Source organism: Coturnix japonica, unplaced genomic scaffold (assembly GCF_054131305.1).
Source record: "Coturnix japonica strain WE unplaced genomic scaffold, WE-NBRP24 Scf059, whole genome shotgun sequence".
NCBI classification, from domain to species: Eukaryota; Metazoa; Chordata; class Aves; order Galliformes; family Phasianidae; genus Coturnix; species Coturnix japonica.
The window spans coordinates 870,387-886,249 of NW_028188962.1; the positions used below are offsets into that span (position 1 = coordinate 870,387).

Genomic DNA, 15,863 nt, shown 5'->3' on the forward strand with positions numbered 1-15,863 from the left:
GATCTATGGGGCAGGAGATGATGTGGGGCTGATGTTGGTCAGATCTATAGGGCAAGAGCTGCAGTGGTGCTGATGTGGGTCAGATCTATGGGGCAGGATCTCCTGTGGGGCTGATGTGGGTCAAATCAATGGGGCAGAGCTGCTCTGGGGCACATGTGGGTCAGATCTATGGGGCAGGAGCTGCTGTGGGGCAGATTTGAATCAGATCTATAGGGCAGGAGCTGCTGTGGGTCAGATCTATGGGCAGGGGCTGCTGTGGGGCACATGTGAATTAGATCTATGGGGCAGGAGATGGTGTGGGGCAGATGTGGGTCAGATGTATGGGTCAGGAGCTGCTGTGTGGCTGATGAGGGTCAGATCTATGGGGCATGGGCTGCTGTGGGTCAGATCTACGGGACTGGAGCTGCAGTGGAGCACATGTGGGTCAGATCTATGGGGTAGAAGCTGCTGTGGGGCTGATGGGGGTCATATCTATAAGGCAGGAGCTGCTGTGGGGCTGACGTGGGTCAGATCTATGAGGCAGGAGCTGCTGTGGGGCGGATTTGGGTCAGATCTATGGGGCAGTTGCTGCTGTGGGGCTGATGTGGGTCAGATCTATGGGGCAGGAGATGCTGTGGGTCAGATCTATGGGGCAGGAGCTGCTGTGGGGAACATGTGGGTCAGGTCTATGGGACAGGATCTGCTGTGGGGCAGATGTGGGTCTGATCTATGGGGCAGGAGCTGCTGTGGGGAATATGTTTGTCAGATCTATGGGGAAGAGCTGCTGTTGGTCTGATCAATGGGGCAGGAGCAGCAGTGGGGCAGATTTGGGTAACATCTATAAGGCAGGAGCGGCTGTGGGGCTGATGTGGGTCAGATCTATGGTGCAGGAGCTGCTGTGGGGCAGATGTAGGTCATATCTATGGGGCAGGAGCTGCTGTGAGGCTGATGGGTGTTAGATCTATTGGGAGGAGCTGCTGTGGTGCAGATGTGGGTCAGAGCTATGGGGCAGGAGCTGCTGTGGGGCAGATGTGGGTCAGATCTATGGGTCAGCAGCAGCTGTGGGTCTGATGTGGGTCAGATCTATGGGGCAGGAGCTGCTGTGGGTCTGATGTGGGTCAGATCTATGGGGCAGGAGCTGCTGTGGGTCAGATCTATGGGGCAGGAACAGATGTGGGCCTGATGTTGGTCAGATTTATGGAGCAGGAGCTGCTGTGTTGCAGATGTGGGTCAGATCTATGGTGCAGGAGCTGCTGTGTGGCAGATGTAGGGCATATCTATGGGGCAGGAGCTGCTGTGAGGCTGATGGGTGTTAGATCTATGGGGAGGAGCTGCTGTGGTGCAGATGTGGGTCAGAGCTATGGGGCAGGAGCTGCTGTGGGGCAGAAGTGGGTAAGATCTATGGGGTAGGAGATGGTGTGTGGCAGATGTGGGTCAGATCTATGGTGTAGGAGCTGCTGTGGGGCTGATGTGGGTCAGATCTATGGGGCAGGAGCTGCTGTGGTTAAGATCTATTTGGCAGGATCTGCTGTGGGGCAGATTTGGGTCAGATCTATGGGGCAGGAGCAGCAGTGGGGCAGATGTGGTCAGATCTATGGGTCAGGAGCTGCAGTGGAGATGATGTACGTCAGATCTATGGGGCAGGAGCTGCTGTGGGGCTGCTGTGGGTCAGATCAATGGGGCTGAAGCTGCCGTGGGTCATATCTATTGGGCAGCAGCTGCTTTACATATGATGTGTGTCAGATCTATGGGGCAGGAGCTGCTGTGGGGCTGATGTGGGTCAGATCTATGGGGCAGTAGCTGATGTGGGGCTGATGTTGGTCAGATCTATAGGGCAGGAGCTGCAGTGGTGCTGATGTGGGTCAGATCTATGGGGCAGGATCTCCTGTGGGGCTGATGTGGGTCAAATCAATGGGGCAGAGCTGCTCTGGGGCACATGTGGGTCAGATCTATGGGGCAGGAGCTGCTGTGGGGCAGATTTGAATCAGATCTATAGGGCAGGAGCTGCTGTGGGTCAGATCTATGGGCAGGAGCTGCTGTGGGGCACATGTGAATTAGATCTATGGGGCAGGAGATGGTGTGGGGCAGATGTGGGTCAGATGTATGGGTCAGGAGCTGCTGTGTGGCTGATGAGGGTCAGATCTATAAGGCATGGGCTGCTGTGGGTCAGATCTACGGGACTGGAGCTGCAGTGGAGCACATGTGGGTCAGATCTATGGGGTAGAAGCTGCTGTGGGGCTGATGGGGGTCATATCTATAAGGCAGGAGCTGCTGTGGGGCTGCCGTGGGTCAGATCTATGAGGCAGGAGCTGCTGTGGGGCAGATTTGGGTCAGATCTATGGGGCAGGAGCTGCTGTGGGGCTGATGTGGGTCAGATCTATGGGGCAGGAGATGCTGTGGGTCAGATCTATGGGGCAGGAGCTGCTGTGGGGAACATGTGGGTCAGGTCTATGGGACAGGATCTGCTGTGGGGCAGATGTGGGTCTGATCTATGGGGCAGGAGCTGCTGTGTGGAATATGTTGGTCAGATCTATGGGGAAGAGCTGCTGTTGGTCTGATCAATGGGGCAGGAGCAGCAGTGGGGCAGATTTGGGTAACATCTATAAGGCAGGAGCGGCTGTGGGGCTGATGTGGGTCAGATCTATGGTGCAGGAGCTGCTGTGGGGCAGATGTAGGTCATATCTATGGGGCAGGAGCTGCTGTGAGGCTGATGGGTGTTAGATCTATTGGGAGGAGCTGCTGTGGTGCAGATGTGGGTCAGAGCTATGGGGCAGGAGCTGCTGTGGGGCAGATGTGGGTCAGATCTATGGGTCAGCAGCAGCTGTGGGTCTGATGTGGGTCAGATCTATGGGGCAGGAGCTGCTGTGGGTCTGATGTGGGTCAGATCTATGGGGCAGGAGCTGCTGTGGGTCAGATCTATGGGGCAGGAACAGATGTGGGCCTGATGTTGGTCAGATTTATGGAGCAGGAGCTGCTGTGTTGCAGATGTGGGTCAGATCTATGGTGCAGGAGCTGCTGTGGGGCAGATGTAGGGCATATCTATGGGGCAGGAGCTGCTGTGAGGCTGATGGGTGTTAGATCTATGGGGAGGAGCTGCTGTGGTGCAGATGTGGGTCAGAGCTATGGGGCAGGAGCTGCTGTGGGGCAGAAGTGGGTAAGATCTATGGGGTAGGAGATGGTGTGTGGCAGATGTGGGTCAGATCTATGGTGTAGGAGCTGCTCTGGGGCTGATGTGGGTCAGATCTATGGGGCAGGAGCTGCTGTGGTTAAGATCTATTTGGCAGGATCTGCTGTGGGGCAGATTTGGGTCAGATCTATGGGGCAGGAGCAGCAGTGGGGCAGATGTGGTCAGATCTATGGGTCAGGAGCTGCAGTGGAGATGATGTACGTCAGATCTATGGGGCAGGAGCTGCTGTGGGGCTGCTGTGGGTCAGATCAATGGGGCTGAAGCTGCCGTGGGTCATATCTATTGGGCAGCAGCTGCTTTACATATGATGTGTGTCAGATCTATGGGGCAGGAGCTGCTGTGGGGCTGATGTGGGTCAGATCTATGGGGCAGTAGCTGATGTGGGGCTGATGTTGGTCAGATCTATAGGGCAGGAGCTGCAGTGGTGCTGATGTGGGTCAGATCTATGGGGCAGGATCTCCTGTGGGGCTGATGTGGGTCAAATCAATGGGGCAGAGCTGCTCTGGGGCACATGTGGGTCAGATCTATGGGGCAGGAGCTGCTGTGGGGCAGATTTGAATCAGATCTATAGGGCAGGAGCTGCTGTGGGTCAGATCTATGGGCAGGAGCTGCTGTGGGGCACATGTGAATTAGATCTATGGGGCAGGAGATGGTGTGGGGCAGATGTGGGTCAGATGTATGGGTCAGGAGCTGCTGTGTGGCTGATGAGGGTCAGATCTATGGGGCATGGGCTGCTGTGGGTCAGATCTACGGGACTGGAGCTGCAGTGGAGCACATGTGGGTCAGATCTATGGGGTAGAAGCTGCTGTGGGGCTGATGGGGGTCATATCTATAAGGCAGGAGCTGCTGTGGGGCTGACGTGGGTCAGATCTATGAGGCAGGAGCTGCTGTGGGGCAGATTTGGGTCAGATCTATGGGGCAGGAGCTGCTGTGGGGCTGATGTGGGTCAGATCTATGGGGCAGGAGATGCTGTGGGTCAGATCTATGGGGCAGGAGCTGCTGTGGGGAACATGTGGGTCAGGTCTATGGGACAGGATCTGCTGTGGGGCAGATGTGGGTCTGATCTATGGGGCAGGAGCTGCTGTGGGGAATATGTTGGTCAGATCTATGGGGAAGAGGTGCTGTTGGTCTGATCAATGGGGCAGGAGCAGCAGTGGGGCAGATTTGGGTAACATCTATAAGGCAGGAGCGGCTGTGGGGCTGATGTGGGTCAGATCTATGGTGCAGGAGCTGCTGTGGGGCAGATGTAGGTCATATCTATGGGGCAGGAGCTGCTGTGAGGCTGATGGGTGTTAGATCTATGGGGCAGGAGCTGTTGTGGGGCTGATGGGGGTCAGATCTATGGGGCAGGATCTGCTGTGGGGCTGATGTGGGAAAGATCTATGGGGCAGGAGATGCTTTGGGGCAGATGTGGGTCAGATCTATGGGGCAGGAGTTGCTGTGGGGCTGATGTGGGTCAGATCCTTGGGGCTGAAGCTGCTGTGGGTCATATCTATTGGGCAGCAGCTGCTTTAAATAAGATGTGTGTCAGATCTATGGGGCAGGAGCTGCTGTGGGGCTGATGTGGGTTAGATCTATGGGGCAGGAGCTGTTGTGGGGCTGATGGGGGTCAGATCTATGGGGCAGGAGCTACTGTGGGGCTGACGGGGGTCAGATCTATGGGGCAGGAGCTGCTGCGGGGCTGATTTGGGTCAGATCTATGGGGCAGGAGCTGCTGTGGGGCTGATGTGGGTTAGATCTATGGGGCAGGAGCTGTTGCTGGGCTGATGGTGGTCAGATCTATGGGGCAGGAGATGCTGTGGGTCAGATCTATGGGGCAGGAGCGGCTGTGGGGAACATGTGGGTCAGGTCTATGGGGCAGGATCTGCTGTGGGGCAGATGTGGGTCAGATCTATGGGTCAGCAGCTGCTGTGGGTCTGATGTGGGTCAGATCTATGGGGCAGGAGCTGCTGTGGGGCTGATGTGGGTCAGATCTATGGGGCAGGAGCTGCTGTGGTTAAGATCTATTTGGTAGGATCTGCTGTGGGGCAGATTTGTGTCAGATTTATGGGGCAGGAGCTGCTGTGTGGCAAATGTGGGTCAGATCTATTGGGCAGGAGCTGCTGTGGGGCAGATGTAAGGCTTATCTATGGGGCAGGAGCTGCTGTGAGGCTGATGGGTGTTAGATCTATGGGGAGGAGCTGCTGTGGTGCAGATGTGGGTCAGAGCTATGGGGCAGGAGCTGCTGTGTGGCAGATGTGGGTCAGATCTATGGTGTAGGAGCTGCTTTGGGGCTGATGTGGGTCAGATCTATGGGGCAGGAGCTGCTGTGGGGCTGCTGTGGGTTAGATCTATGGGGCAGGGGCTGTTGTGGGTCATATCTATTGGGCAGCAGCTGCTTTACATATGATGTGTGTCCGATCTACGGGGCCGGAGCTGCAGTGGGGCTGATGGGGGTCAGATCTATGGGGCAGGAGCTACTGTGGGGCTGATGTTGGTCTGATCTATGGGGCAGGAACTGCTGTGCGACAGATGTGGGTCAGATCTATGGGGCAGGTGCTGCTGTGCGACATATGTGGGTCAGATCTATGGGGCAGGATCTGCTGTGGGGCTGATGTGGGAAAGATCTATGCGTCAGGAGCTGCTGTGGGGCAGATTTGAATCAGATCTATAGGGCAGGAGCTGCTGTCGGTCAGATCTTTGGAGCTGGAGCTGCTGTGGGTCACATGTGAGTTAGATCTATGAGGCAGGAGATGGTGTGGGGCAGATTTGGGTCAGATGTATGGGGCAGGAGCTGATGTGGGGCTGATGTGGGTCAGATCTATGGGGCAGGAGCTGCAGTGGGGCTGATGTGGGTCAAATCAATGGGGCAGAGCTGCTGTGGGGCACATGTGGGTCAGATCTATGGGCCAGGAGCTGCTGCGGGGCTGATTTGGGTCAGATAAATGGGTCAGCAGCTGCTGTGGGTCTGATGTGGGTCAGATCTATGGGGCAGGAGCTGCTGTGGGGCAGATGTGGGTCAGATCTATGGAGCAGGGGCTGCTGTAGGGCAGATGTGGGTCAGATCTATGGGGCAGGAGCTGCTGTGGGTCAGATGTGGGTCAGATCTATAGGTCAGCAGCTGCTGTGGCTGCTGTGGGTCAGATCTATGGAGCAGGAGCTGCTGTGGGGCACATGTGAGTTAGATCTATGGGGCAGGAGATGGTGTGGGGCAGATTTGGGTCAGATGTATGGGGCAGGAGCTGATGTGGGGCTGATGTTGGTCAGATCTATAGGTCAGGAGCTGCAGTGGGGCTGATGTGGGTCAGATCTATAGGGCAGGAGCTGCAGTGGGGCTGATGTGGGTCAAATCAATGGGGCAGAGCTGCTCTGGGGCACATGTGGGTCAGATCTATGGAGCAGGAGCTGCTGTGGGGCAGATTTGAATCAGATCTATAGGGCAGGAAATGGTGTGGGGTAGATGTGGGTCAGATCTATGGGGCAGGATCTCCTGGGGGCTGATGTGGGTCAGATCTATGGGTCAGGAGCTGCTGTGGGGCAGATGTGGGTCAGTTCTATGGGGCAGGAGCTGCTGTGGCTGCTGTGGGTCAGTTCTATGGGGCAGGAGATGCTGTGGGTCTGATGTGGGTCAAATCAATGGGGCAGAGCTGCTCTGGGGCACATGTGGGTCAGATCTATGGAGCAGGAGCGGATGTGGGGAAGATTGGAATCAGATCTATAGGGCAGGAGCTGCTGTGGGTCAGATCTATGGAGCAGGAGCTGCTGTGGGTCAGATGTGGGTCAGATCTATAGGTCAGGAGCTGCTGTGGCTGCTGTGGGTCAGTTCTATGGGGCAGGAGATGCTGTGGGGCTGATGTGGGTCAAATCAGTGGGGCAGAGCTGATCTGGGGCACATGTGGGTCAGATCTATGGGGCAGGAGCTGCTGTGGGTCAGATTTGGGTCAGATCTATGGGGCAGGAGCAGCCGTTGGGGCAGATGTGGTCAGATCTATGGGGCAGGAGCTGCTGTGGGGCTGCTGTGGGTCAGATTTATGAGTCAGGAGCTGCTGTGTGGCTGATGTGGGTCAGATCTATGGGGCAGGAGCTGCTGTGGGGCATATGTGGGTCAGATCTATATGTCAGGAGCTACTGTGGGGCACATGTGGGTCAGACCTATGGGGCAGGATCTGCAGAGGGGATGATGTAGGTCAGATCTAGGGGGCAGGAGTTGCTGTGGGGCAGATGAGGGACATATCTACGGTGCAAAATCTGCTGTTGGACTGATGTGGGTCAGATCTATGAGTTTGGAGCTGCTGTGGGGCACATGTGGGTCAGATCTATGGGCCAGGAGCTGCTGCGGGGCTGATTTGGGTCAGATAAATGGGTCAGCAGCTGCTGTGGGTCTGATGTGGGTCAGATCTATGGGGCAGGAGCTGCTGTGGGGCAGATGTGGGTCAGATCTATGGCGCAGGAGCTGCTGTGGGTCAGATGTTGGTCAGATCTATAGGTCAGCAGCTGCTGTGGCTGCTGTGGGTCAGTTCTATGGGGCAGGAGATGCTGTGGGGCTGATGTGGGTCAAATCAATGGGGCAGAGCTGCTCTGGGGCACATGTGGGTCAGATCTATGGAGCAGGAGCTGCTGTGGGGCAGATTTGAATCAGATCTATGGAGCAGGAGCTGCTGTGGGGCACATGTGAGTTAGATCTATGGGGCAGGAGATGGTGTGGGGCAGATTATGGTCAGATGTATGGGGCAGGAGCTGATGTGGGGCTGATGTTGGTCAGATCTATAGGGCAGGAGCTGCAGTGGGGCTGATGTGGGTCAGATCTATAGGGCAGGAGCTGCTGTGGGTCAGATCTATGGGCAGGAGCTGCTGTGGGGCACATGTGAGTTAGATCTATGGGGCAGGAGATGGTGTGGGGCAGATTTGGGTCAGATGTATGGGTCAGGAGCTGCTGTGTGGCTGATGAGGGTCAGATCTATGGGGCATGGGCTGCTGTGGGTCAGATCTACGGGACTGGAGCTGCAGTGGAGCACATGTGGGTCAGATCTATGGGGTAGAAGCTGCTGTGGGGCTGATGGGGGTCATATCTATAAGGCAGGAGCTGCTGTGGGGCTGACGTGGGTCAGATCTATGAGGCAAGAGCTGCTGTGGGGCAGAGTTGGGTCAGATCTATGGGGCAGGAGCTGCTGTGGGGCTGATGTGGGTCAGATCTATGGGTCAGGAGCTGATGTGGGGCTGATGTTGGTCAGATCTATAGGGCAGGAGCTGCAGTGGGGCTGATGTGGGTAAGATCTATGGGGCAGGATCTCCTGTGGGGCTGATGTGGGTCAAATCAATGGGGCAGAGCTGCTCTGGGGCACATGTGGGTCAGATCTATGGAGCAGGAGCTGCTGTGGTGCAGATTTGAATCAGATCTATAGGGCAGGAGCTGCTGTGGGTCAGATCTATGGGCAGGAGCTGCTGTGGAGCACATGTGAATTAGATCTATGGGGCAGGAGATTGTAGTTCTGAGTTGTCCCGTGTTCATCCCTGACTATCCGCGGCTGGGCCAAATGCCAAGACAGTGACAAGAGAGCACATGGCAAATGGCGTTTTATTCAAGTTTACACATCCTTATATACCCTTGGCACAGAGCCTTCTGGGAAGTAGGCATGACCTATGATGCCCACATGCTTGCATCATGCATATTAATTAGGGAGGTGGAACCTTTCCCGTAACAACCCGAAACCCCGCTTTTCGCCTAATACACTACATTTCCCCCTCCCTATGGTAAAATACCCGTAACAACCCGATCGCTTTTATTCTTCATGCTTCTTTAGAGTCTCTCATACATCCGTTCTTGCTCGCGTCTCTCTTCGAAGATTCCTGTCACCATCCGTCTGATGCATCCTTGGAGGCACTGAATGATACACGGTATGCAGATCAGCAGTACGAGAAATAGAATGAGCCCTATTACTAGCACCTTTAATAATTGCTTAATCCAAGGTCCAATACCTCCAAATATACTACTCAACCAGTTCCCAAATGGATCATCCTGGATGCCAATCTTCTTGGTATGATCTTGCAACCAAGCTAACTGCTTATGCATTGATTCACTGTGATCACTCAGGTTAAAACAACACATCCCTTCGACATCTTGACAACCATGCCCTTGGGCAAGAAGCAAGAAATCTATAGCTGCTCTGTTCTGAAGTACAGCATGTCTAATGCCGCTTACGTCTACAAGTAGGTCCGAAAGGAGTTGAGAAGTAACATTAGCCTGTTTTGCAGTCCAACAAGCCAATCTTTCAATTTCCTTCAAAGCATGTGCAGCCGCTACCCCAGGGGCAAGGAACGAAGCAAAGATCCTTGCCGTGGGTCCCCACAATTTAACGTCATCGCCACATTCAGAATCCAAAGCGTGGATTCCTCTCTTAGGTCGAGTGTGATTGAGTGCCTTATATACCTCCGTAATGTTGGGTGATAAAATAGTTAACCTTCCTAGATAACAGGGTCCCCCTATTGCATTTCTTGGAATCCCTTGCCAAGCGCGATCCCCACAGATAAGGAAAATTCCTGGGGGTAAGGCTTTAGCGGTATTATTATTCCAGACGGAAATCGCATTTATGCCTGAGCCTTTGGGAAAGGAGGCAATGACGCAGCCATTGTACCTGGAATAATTCCCACAGTATACCTCTCTAACCGATCCATCCGTTCTGCTAACATTAAAAGTCGTTGCTGGTGGAACCCAGGACCCATTCAATGGATTCAGTGGACTGTATGCCCTTGTTACATTAGAAGTGAAACCGCAATATTCCCCATCTCCGTTAAAGGTCCGGCTATTCCGGGGATATACAAGAGTAAATGGAGCAGATTGGTCAGTTTTGTGATCCCAATAAGGGCCTTCATGCCCCAGGAATTGCAGCATATCTAGAGGTTTCCTTTGTGTGCCAAAAAATAAGCATCTAGGGCTCAGCCACTGCAAACTATTGGTGTCCCAAGTGTCATTCTGCACTGCCTGAGAGCCAAGCAACTCCACTTCCTCGGGGTCCCCTGGAAGAGTGACATTTAACCTACAGATAATACATGCCATCCTTTTTCCCAGATAATCCATGGTATCATTTCCTAACGCCCTTAAGGTAGATTTCAAGTTCGTAGTCACGGTAACAACGGTGATCCCGGTAATAAGGCGGGCCCTTCCCAAGATATCCCATAAACACCGAGTCATCCCATTCCGGGATCCCAATAAGGCACGTTTGAAAGGGTGAGGCAGCTGATTGTAAAGCAAGGCAAAAATGCATATTCCCCGTCTGATTAGCCCATGTAACCCAAAGGTTTCCTGGCTGTTTAAGCAGGTGAATGCCCCCCACTGGTGACCACAATAAACACATGAGGTATATAAATGTCAACACAGTAATTCTCGTAGGCAGCAAAGATTCTTTGTCAGGGGATTCACGTCCCTTCTTCTTCTTTGGTATCAACAGGAGCGTCTTCCTGTGCTTCTTTTGTTCTGGGATCTCCAGTCTCTTCGGGCATCCAATCAGCAAATCCTATGAAGAAACACTCAGCTCTTGTTACTTCCTTAGCCTTCTTGTTTTGTTTAGCCAATTCTGGTTTAACTCGACGCGAGGGTACCCATTGAATATCCCCAGTCTCATTGCTCTTTACTGCTGCAAACCCCCTGCCCCACACTAATACAGTCCATCCTGATTCCCAGGACCCACTGTCACCTTTAACTTTTACCGGTGGGCCCTCCTGAAGGACCCTTGGTTGCCAATGTTTCTGGGTAGGGGTTCTCATGCTTTCTCCTCGCTCAAAATGATTCAGAGCATATAATGCACGAGCTAAAATTTCACCCTGTTGTACTACTGGGATTCTGCCTGAGTATCCTTCCCCCTCCCCAAGCACACGAATCTTCTCTTTGAGGAGGCGGTTGGCTCTTTCCACAATAGCCTGGCCCTGGCTATTCCCTGGGATGCCTGTTGTATGCGTGATGTTCCAGCGAGCCAGCCACTCCTTGGTTGACCGTGATATAAAGCAAGACCCATTATCTGTCTTAATGTGGCGTGGCATTCCCATAGCAGCAATAGCTGTAGCCCAGTGATGTTGAGCCGCCGTCGAGTTAGCGCGGCTATGTTGTGTGGCTACAATAACAGATGATGCAGTGTCAATTGTAACTGCTAGCCATTGGCGAGGGGCTATTCGTGGCTCTAAAGTGAAGTCCGTCTGCCAGATTTCTAATGGGGCTAGACCACGCGGGTTAACTCCGGCCCCCAAGGCTGGTGCAGTGTTACAGTGCGGACAAGTCTGGATGACCTCTCTTGCCAAGGTGATCGGAATAGTGCAAGCTCGAGCCAACGCTCTGGCTCCCAGGTGTAGAGCATCGTGAAGCTCCCGTGCTTCTCGAAGAGTAAGAACCTGACCCCCAGCCACCTTGTCAGCTACATCATTGCCCGCAGTAAAGAAACCCGGCACATCAGAATGACTCCGGACATGGAGGATAGCTACAGGGGCTGTCCGAAGTGCTAGAGCATCCTCTAATAAGATCGCTGCCCTAGTACTTGGTAATCCCTCTTTACCCATTCGTAATAGCAACCTTGCCACGAATGCAGAGTCTGTGACAACATTGCAGGAAACTGAAGGCAACAGACCCAGGGCCACGGCAACGGCCCTGGCCTCCAGCATCTGAACGCTTAGGGCAGGATCAGAGACAACCTTGCGGTCCCATGACCCATCGGAGGTCCGCCAGACCACCACCCCTTGTCCCGTACTAGAAGAGGCATCGGTAAACAAAGTTGGACCCTCAACAGGAGTGTCTAGTACCCGCACCCGCAAAGAAATCTGGAGGGGTCGGGCCAAATCAAAAATAGGCAGAGAGTCCGAATAACAAAACTTCCCTGAGAAATCATGCACAGCTAGAGAAACTTCATCCGGAAGAGGTTGAACATTCCGAAAAATAGAAGGCAGATATATAACATCTAAATCTTTACCAAAAGCTCTAACCGCAGCGAGACGTGCCTTTCGCACTAAGATTGAAAATTGCTCCAACCATGGAGTAAATGCTCTCGTCGGCTGTGCTGAGAACAACCAAAACAATGGGCGGGCCTTAGAATTAAGTGTGTGCCCAATAACTGCAGTGGACCCATTCTGACATTTAGTAGCGGCAACCTCCAGCGGACAGTCTGGTTGCCATCTGGAGAGGGCATTGCTGGCGCTAGCAGATAAAATTTCTCTCCAGGCTTCCTTCATTTCAGGTGTCCACTCCCTAGGCTCCTGAGGATCAGATCCTTTCAATTGATCATAAAAGGGCTTCATGAGTCTGGGGGGAATACCTATAGCATTCCTTACCCACTGTAATGCTCCCACAAGTTTCTGCACATCCCATAGGGTTGTAATACAGGGTTCGATCTCTAATCCTTCAGGAAGAACCGTGGAGGGACCAATCTTATGTCCCAAGAATTCAATACCTGGTTCCCTCTGTATTTTTTCTTGGGAGATGACAAAGCCAGCAGAAGTCAAAGTACTCATAATCTGAGAGGCTAGGCCCTCCAACAAACTCTGATCAGGCGCTGCAAGTAACAAATCGTCCATATAATGAGCAACCTGGCAACCCGGTGTTGCCTGCCTAACAGGCTCAATGACCCTGCTCACCACAAGCTGGCAAATAGTAGGTGAGCAGACCATCCCCTGAGGCAAAACCTTCCACTGATATCTCTGGACTGGCTCCAAGTTATTCACCACCGGGACCGTAAACGCAAAAGCTTCCCGGTCCTGCTCAGCGAGAGGGATAGAAAAGAAACAGTCTTTAAGATCAATGACCATCAGCGGCCATCCTTGAGGTATTGCCGATAACAACGGTCCTCCCTGCTGAACAGGACCAAAGGGAACAATCTGTGCATTAACCGCCCTAAGGTCATGTAACAGGCGGAAGGCACCTGAAGCCTTGCGGATAACAAATACAGGCGTGTTCCAATTACTAAGTGAGGGTTCAATATGGCCTGCTGCCAGCTCCCGTGACACAAGCTGTTTGAGCGCTGCTAATTTCTCAAAGGGAAGAGGCCACTGATCCACCCATACAGGAGAGGCGTCAGCCTTCCAGCAAAGTGGGATTGCATGCCGCAGCGCTAAATGATGGACAGTGGCCCTTAGCATAAATTTGTCGACTGGGAACCGAACGAATTTGTCAACTGGAAGCCGAACACTGGCAACACATCTCTTCCTATAATGGAACCTGTCACAGGAGCAATGGTAGGAGTGATGAATACGCGCCTTTCAATCATGCCGTCCCTTCCTAACAATGCCAATTCAACTGGGAACCGCGATTTACTGGTGGGGACTTCTGCACCTCCCACTCCCGTAATGATATTGCTTTGCCAGGTCCTCGGCCACTTTCGCGGCCAATTAGAATCCGCTATAACAGTAACATCAGCCCCCGAATCAAGTAAGGCAGTAAAAAAGGTCGAGTTGGGGTCGAACACATGAGCCTCAGGGTCAATAGACATCATGAATCGGCCAATGGGACGGTGGAAGAGATCTTCAGTTATGGCCACAAGGGGGCAGTGGGGTTCTGTTGTTCCGCAAAGGCTCCCTGGACCGGGAGGTATTGCCCGGGGAACTGACGCGGGAAGGTCCCCTGGGCGCCAGAGACCCTCCCCCACCCGTTTCCCTGAAGCATGCTATTAAGCTTCCGGCACCGGCGCGCCTCATGACCCCCAGTACCACAGAACTGACACCTCTTCCCCAACGCATCCTTTTCTGGGCATTGCGCCTTAACATGCCCCTTCTTTCCACATTTAAAGCATGGGCCCTTTCCTTTGGGTGGCTCCGATTGGGCCGCTGCCATCACGGCAGTTTTGACCGCTGAGCTCACAGACACGGTCATATCCTTAACAGCCGTGACAAGACTATCTGTTGGCAATGGGGCACTTTTCTGATGATCTAAAACATACTTAATAATTTCTCCAGGGGTCTTAAGTTCACCTGGCGCAGCCCTAATAATTTGCTGGACGTCTGGCAATGATTTTTGCTTAAGGCAGTCAATGACCACGAGAGACTGAACGTCTTTAGGCAAGTCCGATCCCTCAACAGCGCGAATCAATCGATTCGCGAAGTCGGGGAAAGATTCTATCGGTCCCTGTTGGACATCTGCCCATGGACGCACGGGCTCCGCAATTTTAACCACCGCTTTCATTGCTTGTAGGGCGGCAGTTGTGAGCGCAGCCACTTCCCCCGCGGCTAACTCCACTGCTTGAACCTCTGGGGCGCCCACCATCCCATCCTCCAAACCCTGCAGGCGTGCAAGAGTGGTTCGGTTGACCCCACGATTACATGGATGGGCAGGGTCGCGTCTTGCTGATGCCACGACAGCTTTAAGCTGTCTAGTCCATTCATCCTGCCATAAAGTGAATTGCACGGGGTCAAAAATGACCCGCATCAAGTTATCAATATCATGAGGTAACAAGCCAGGGGCCATAAGCGATTCAATGGTTGTAACGACAACTGGGGACCGTAATCCTGACTCTTTGACTAATTTTACCAGACGGGCGATTGCTTTGGAGTCCAAAGGCTTCCAAGCAGAGACCCCATTCTTAATCACCAGAGGGAGAGCAAGGGTAGGCGTGTCAGGGATATCAGCCTGAATGTCGTCCCTAGCCTGCGCCCAATCAGTGAGTGTGGACAGGCCCCACTGTATAGGGGCGGCCTCTTCCTTATCAGAGGAATGATTGGAATGTTGTAGGACAGGATTAACTGCTGCGGATGCTGCAGCCCATCCTTGGTCCCTTGCTCCTTCTGACCTTTGGAATGTGGCGGCAGGGCAGTGCTCTGCCCCCTTTCTTTGTTCTCCTTTTTGTCCACCCTCCCCCCTTACTTCTTGTAGTGAAGGATACAAGGAATTTGCCGGGTAGGGTGGGGGTGGTTGGTGTAGATCCTGCTCAACAGTTTGAGCAACTTTGAGTTTCGAATCATCTTCGGAAGAGGGGGTGCATGGTAGGGCAGATGGACCCGGCGCCATCTGTTCTGCAGCGGAGCCTGTGGAAAGAGCAGAACTCCCCCCCCCGGAAAGAGCAGAACTCTCCCCCCTGGAAAGAGCAGAACTCTCCCCCCCAGAAAGAGCAGAACTCTCCCGCCGGGGCTCTAACCCCAGGAGTGATCTTGCTCGATCATTAGCGAGTTTCTCATCGCGGGCCGCCTTAAGGGCCCCCAAAACCAAACCCCAGGTCTTAAACTCTGAGGCTTTCTGCGTGGCAAGAGTGTGCTGTGCCAACACAGAAGTAATCCCGTCCCAATTAGCAGGGTCGTAAATATCTGAAGGAGCCGCCAGCGGCCCCTCCTTCTCTAGCAAGGAAAGGAGAGCAAACAGGTCCTTCTTAGAAGGGGCCTGTTTGTGAGAGAGAGATTTACAGGAAGAGAAGAGTACCTTAACCACGGCTTCCATAGCGCCACTGACCCACAGTCAGTATCCGGCGTAAGTGTCCCAACAATGGAGGGGTACGGCCGCTCCCCCACCAACCGGGCTTCTGTCCACTCCGCGACGAAAGGAAGAAAGTGTGTCGCTTGCAGCAGGAACTAGCCGTAAAACAGCAGCCACAGCCAGGGCACGGAGGGGTCACCAATTGTAGTTCTGAGTTGTCCCGTGTTCATCCCTGACTATCCGCGGCTGGGCCAAATGCCAAGACAGTGACAAGAGAGCACATGGCAAATGGCGTTTTATTCAAGTTTACACATCCTTATATACCCTTGGCACAGAGCCTTCTGG

At 53.6% G+C, this 15,863-nt stretch overlaps 2 protein-coding genes across 2 annotated transcripts; both read right to left on the bottom strand.

Annotated features, from left to right (window-relative positions):
• Positions 1–8,702: 8,702 nt before the first annotated feature.
• On the bottom strand, positions 8,703–10,511 carry LOC146751949 (uncharacterized). Its single transcript, XM_085533374.1, has one exon. The coding sequence runs from the start codon at positions 10,332–10,334 to the stop codon at positions 8,943–8,945; it is 1,392 nt and encodes a 463-aa protein (XP_085389500.1). The 5' UTR covers positions 10,335–10,511; the 3' UTR covers positions 8,703–8,942.
• Positions 10,512–13,646: 3,135 nt separating this feature from the next.
• LOC146751950 (endogenous retrovirus group K member 5 Gag polyprotein-like) lies at positions 13,647–15,542 on the bottom strand. The gene has a single exon (XM_085533373.1). It carries the CDS (start codon positions 15,540–15,542, stop codon positions 13,647–13,649), a length of 1,896 nt encoding a protein of 631 aa, XP_085389499.1.
• Between the last annotated feature and the right edge of the window lie 321 nt (positions 15,543–15,863).

Coding starts and splice junctions, on each gene's coding strand:
- LOC146751949 (XM_085533374.1), bottom strand. CDS start 10,334: ATGACTCGGTGTTTATGGGATATCTTGGGAAGGGCCCGCCTTATTACC.
- LOC146751950 (XM_085533373.1), bottom strand. CDS start 15,542: ATGGAAGCCGTGGTTAAGGTACTCTTCTCTTCCTGTAAATCTCTCTCT.